The sequence below is a fragment of the Habropoda laboriosa genome, unplaced genomic scaffold, assembly GCF_001263275.1.
Source record: "Habropoda laboriosa isolate 0110345459 unplaced genomic scaffold, ASM126327v1 scaffold143, whole genome shotgun sequence".
NCBI lineage: Eukaryota > Metazoa > Arthropoda > Insecta > Hymenoptera > Apidae > Habropoda > Habropoda laboriosa.
Window position 1 is genome coordinate 3,810,706 of NW_017100404.1, and position 5,594 is coordinate 3,816,299.

General features: G+C 36.6%; 1 protein-coding gene across 1 annotated transcript; it reads right to left on the bottom strand.

Moving 5' to 3' along the window:
• Positions 1-336: 336 nt before the first annotated feature.
• On the bottom strand, positions 337-5,500 carry LOC108575372. Its single transcript, XM_017938146.1, has 6 exons — positions 5,385-5,500; positions 4,846-5,310; positions 4,211-4,734; positions 3,880-4,148; positions 1,041-1,104; positions 337-913 (listed from the first exon to the last, which is right to left on the bottom strand). The coding sequence occupies exons 1-6, from the start codon at positions 5,498-5,500 to the stop codon at positions 717-719; spliced, it is 1,635 nt and encodes a 544-aa protein (XP_017793635.1). The 3' UTR covers positions 337-716.
• Between the last annotated feature and the right edge of the window lie 94 nt (positions 5,501-5,594).

Sequence of the window (5,594 nt, forward strand, 5' to 3'; positions counted from 1 at the left end):
CGTTAAAAATGGTCCTTCAACTGTTTGGGGCATAGGGGGATGAAAAGAGCCCCACCTTGAAATATTAAGATAGGGAAACTAAAGCAACTTAATTTCACGGTAGAAAATAATTAAAGTCCCACCTAATAATTAAATATCTAAGCACTTTCTTCGAACGTTACTCTTCTTAAGTTTCAATAGAACAAACCTACTTTGCTGTGTTTCTTTTAAACAAAATTTCTGTGCAACTAGAGCCTTTCTTTCTGAAAATCCTGTGCCCCAAATTTCATGGCGGAACTATTTATGTCCCACCTAGTAATTAAACATCTAAGCTTCTTTTTAAGTTCTAATAAAACAAACCTACTTTGTTACATTTTTAAAAAGTAAAATTTCTACGCCTATCCTGTGCACCCAATTTCACAGTAGAACCATTTATGTCCCCCACCTAATAATTAACTATCTAACCACTTTTATTTTAATTTCGATAAAACAAACCTACTTCGCTACATTCGTTCAAAACAAAATTTCCATACAACTGTAGCCTCGTTTTATCTAAAAAAGTCCTCTGCCCCAAGTAGTTAAGTAGAACAAATTCGTCCTTAAAACCGCAAGACAGCCTGATCCTCCGAACCAATTATCCTTTATCGGCCATTTCCTCACCGAGCCAATTAAAATTTCCATCAAGTGGAACGGCAACAACAAGCAAAAAAAAAAAAAACCTCCTATCTCGACTTTAATTATGACTTTTCCTCACGCGGCAGGGGTACGATTCCCATCTTCCTCCCTTCTTCGTCCTCGTGCAGCGTGACACCCATTTCCTGCAGCACGCTGTTCTCCACGACGCCGACTCTCGTGTAATTCCGTATGATCTCCTGATTCGCCGGATTATCCTCGCATAAATTCCGCAGCGCGAGGATCGTCCATTGCATTATAACTGCGCGTGTAAAATTTAACACGGGCATTAATTAAGCGACGGCCGGAATATCATCGGCCGGGAGGCGGGGGATATCACAATGACCACGGGGACACGTTAAACGTGGAAACGTGTCCGGATTACTTACGCGGATTTCTCGCGTCTATATTGCAGCAGTCCAACAGCAGAGGTACGGCTTCCATTTCGCGGAGCTGAAAATGGGTTTCAACGATCATCTCCGTGAGTTTCCTATATACACACGCCTGTGTAAGAGCGAACCTGCTTATAATAACGTTTCATAAAACTGCTACGCGACGCGTAAAACTTGCGAATCAGGCGTAAACTGTGTATGCATGCACGTGAACGCGACTCTTTCTTTTCTCGTCGATAAAGTGTGCAATTTGTCGCGGATAAGCGGGGCGAGATTGCTGAGAGTAATGGTATTATTTGTTGGGGTAAGTAGAAATAGAAGGGAACTTAGTGGGGGTTTTTTCCTTTTTTTTCTTGTCGATGTAGAACGAAACGACGGTGGATCGAAGTGTCTTTTTTTTTTTATTTTATCAGCGATGTGAGCTGGAGAGAAGATTGTGTAAAATGTTGAAGTAACGGAAGATGGAAAAGTAACAGTTATTTTAAGAATTTTTATTGAAAACGATCGTCGAGGAAAAGTCGTTTCGAGATTTCTCAGAATTTAATGCGATTGAAAATTACTTTTCTTGAAAACAGAATAACTGCTTTTTGACCAAGAAATTTGTTCGCCGTTGGCTGTTAACCAGAAAAAATTAAGTATTTATACTGGTTATTCGTAATCAAAAGTTTAAGTCGAGAAAATAATTGTTATATTGTAACGTTTTTGTATTAAAATTGTAACAGTTGGGGTTTATGTGATTAACCCTTTGCAGAGGACTGTTAGGCCAGAATTGAAATTCTTTTTTTTTATAGTAAATAATGTGAAAATGCGAACACGAGTTCATGAAAACTATTTTTCTCGATGAGAAATATACGAATTTATTCGCACTATTTTGTCTGAAAGGGTTAAATTGTAAAAATGGCCCTAAACTTGGCCACATTTATCTCACAAACCGTTCGATTTTACAGTCCACCCAAATTCGAATTTGCAATTGGAAAATTTCACTTACATGTCGACTTTAAATTGATACTCGAATTCAGTTACGACAAAAGCTTTCGCGATAATAAATAACCGAACTACATAGTTGAAAGTTGAGCAGAAAGTGTTACACCGTCGCAGGATCACGGACGTTAATTTATTTTTATAGCAACGCGTGGACCCTGATTTATCGCATTCGCCATTCGCGTAGCCATAAAAATATTATTTTTGCACGGGGCCGCGTTCACCAGCTCTCGTTCAATGAAAAACGAGCCGCCGCGCCGTTCAAATCGAACGGTAATTGAATCGCGTGTCGAAACAGAGATACATTTTATCTACGAGTCCCTAAATCCGTACACCTCGAATTATCCCAAGTACGAAAATTGAAACCGACAAATCAAAAATGAAAAAAAAAAAAAAAATAAGGATCTTCGAATGTGACGATGTTCGCTGTTCGAAGTGTTCAAAGTTTCATTGCGAACTTAATAACGTAAGTTCGTGCTGGAGGCGAAAAATATTTTAGTGAAAATCCAAGGAAATTCTATAGGGACGACATAATAATCTCATCAAAAAAGAAAAAAATGGAAAAAAGTTGTGGAATAAAAAGGCACTTACGTTTTTTTCTAGCAAATTTAAAGGTTCGCTGGAAATATTGATCTAGATTATAAAATTCGACACGAACTTAAGGAGTTTAGATGAATATTTCCAAGGAACCTTTAAATTTGATAAAAAAAAAATATAAGCGTCTTCTCATTCCACAATTTTTTCTTATTTTTTTCGGTAACACCATTACAGAATTTCCTTCAATTTTCATTCAAGTATTATTCACTTTCGGCACGATCTTAATAACGAGCGATCAGCGACAAGAACGTAAGTACACGCGCGTTACAATTGCATCGAGAAGCATGGAAAGTGGCCGACGGTAGATCCGAAGATTCTCCGAACGAAATTTAAGAACAAGATCGCCTTCGACACCTTTACCTTCCTCCTCTTCGGCTAAGGAAACAGAGAACTGAGCGGAGCAAGACTAAAGAAGAAGTAACGTATGAAAAAATTGAAGGAGAGAAGGAAGAAAGAAAAAAGGAAAAGAAAGTGGAGGTCCCGCGAGTATTCACGCTTCTGCATCCAACTATATAATACGCTCTCGCCGATAAAATGATCCGAACGCGAGGGAAGAACGGCCATGGCTTCGATCTCGCTAATATATTAACGCGGTATCCGATGCTGGTTAAATTGCCGCGTCTTCGACTCGGACAGGATACTTAATTTTCCTTTGTTCGGTGAACAGTGAGCGCCGCGCCGCGCGCGATCCGTTCTCCTTCTTTTGTCCGGCGTCTCTCGCGCGCCAGAGATGAAATCAATAAGGGGCAATAACGATCACTCGAAAGACCGTGTACGCATAAAAGAGATAAATAAAAACGTTATTTCGGGCTGAACGTTCGTAATGTTCACCTACTCTCGCCTTCACCTCCTCCTCCTCTCTCTTGCACACCGCTTTTGTTTCGTTTTTCCTTGTTTTTCGTTTCTTTCGCGTGTCAGAGGATGATCTATGACGCAAAAAACCTTTGTACGCGGGTGCGCGTGATAAATGAAGGATCGATGCTGGCCAAGCTGGAGCATAGAAGAAGAACACGACCGTGGTAAAAATTGTTAGATCGATGATTAATCGGGAAAGATCCAGGAATTTTTTTTGTATGGTGTTCTTGCCATTTATCCGTTGTAACGTGTGACGCGTTTGCAGATACTACCGTTGGGCTTTTAGAGGCGCCAGTTTCTGGACTCGATTGGAATTGCTATCTTTACCGACTGGTGGTACGCTGGGTATTGTTGCTTGATGTCGAATGTATTTGAAGAAATAAAGGAAGAAAAAGGTACTTACCAGATCCTGACATTCCTTGTTCCTGTATGACATGTTTCCTATGATCCTTATTAAACCAGCTTTGAAACCAAAAGCTGGATGACTTTGAAGATTACTCTCTGCTGAATTTGTTTCACTTTCGTTTCCCTTGGCTTTAGTACTGTTTGAATTTGTTTCTGGTTCGTTATTTCTGGCTTCTTGCATCGCTAGGGCTACATCACTTAATTTTTGCAATGGTGTGAAATAATTGTGTGATTGTTTTCCAATGATTTGAATAGATTTTAATAAATCTGTGAATGGTTAAGCATTTTTGTGCATTGAAATATTTCTGTTAGAAAAAGAAAGTACTTACAAGTGCAATTAACAAGCAGACTTTTGTAACCCTTCAGTATACTGTATTCTTTGTAAGATCCAGATGTCAAGATTCCAAGAATATCATGAAGAATAACAATTTCTGTAGGATCTATTTCATCTACATATGCACCTACATATGTATCTACTGTTTTCAGAATTAAGTCACTTATTCTGCAAAATCGTTCAATTAGAAATATAACTGTATCATCTGTGAATACATATTCTTCTTTTGATTTATGTGTTGACTTTGAGACTTCGTTGTAAATTAATTCTAATAAAAATAATTTATTTTCAGTAGTCATATTCTTGTATGCACTTTGCAGTACTTTTGTTTGACACAATAAAATCATCAAAGCTTCTCTTGCACTTTCAAACCCATCTTTAATTGGTTTTAATAGTTGTGAAAATATTTGTGTTTTCTCTGTTTCTGTGAAAACTTCTTCTCCAAATTCCTTTAAAGCATTATGTATAAATATACAGGAAGCTCTAACCAGTTGAATATGGTCCAAACTAGTTATATTTCTACAATCAGAAAATACATACAATGTTGACAAACATCTTACGATATACAAAATGCACTAAGTAAATTAAGGTAACAAATTAATGTTGTAGAAGAGTATCAGTGGTACTTACATTATCACACCTTTCAAATTAGTATCATACAAATATTGTGGTATATTGTAACAATCTGGAAAACTACTATCTTTGTATGCACAGGTAAACAAATTGCATAGAAACTGAATACACAATCTTAAAATTTCTAATTTCTCATCCAGCAAAACACTGTTAATTTTACAAGATGTAATAAAATTTGATGCCCATTCTATTACACCTTCATAAGGAAAATGGGAATCAAATGGATAAGAATTAGAACTTTGTATTTCTTTCAAGTTTTCATTATTTGCTAGCATGGAATACAATTTATGATATGTTGCTTGCTCAATGTTAGTGGAAGCATAATTTTTGTGTATATAGCTATTGTAGCAAGAATTTCCTAAGCACTTTAAGCAAGCTATTTTGATATTGTTTGGAACAATAGGGTCTTCTATTATTAAGATTTGTGCAACTTTTGCTAACAGTGGAAAAGCAATTAATTCCCTGAAATTTAACGATCTGTTATATTAACTGCACGATACGCATTTATAATATAAATTATATTTTTGAAATCATACTCGGATTCGGGAGTTATAAATAATTTAGGATTAAGTAGGTTGAACAATTCGTTCCAATTTTCTTCAGCAAAAGCAGACTCATATTTAGATATTAAATTAATATTTCTAGTGCCCATCATGTCGTTGTAAATTATACATTCATAATAAAAGATTCTAATTTTTATTTTCTAATTATGCACAATTTTTTTTTGTGTATGTTCTACAACATAA

Bases quoted from the DNA above. Each gene is read 5' to 3' on its own strand.
- LOC108575372 (XM_017938146.1), bottom strand. From the start codon at position 5,500: ATGGGCACTAGAAATATTAATTTAATATCTAAATATGAGTCTGCTTTT. The intron at 4,735-4,845 runs GTAAGTACCACT...TTCTGATTGTAG, and splicing joins AATTTGAAAGGTGTGATAAT to AAATATAACTAGTTTGGACC. The intron at 914-1,040 runs GTAAGTAATCCG...TTACACGCGCAG, and splicing joins TATAGACGCGAGAAATCCGC to TTATAATGCAATGGACGATC.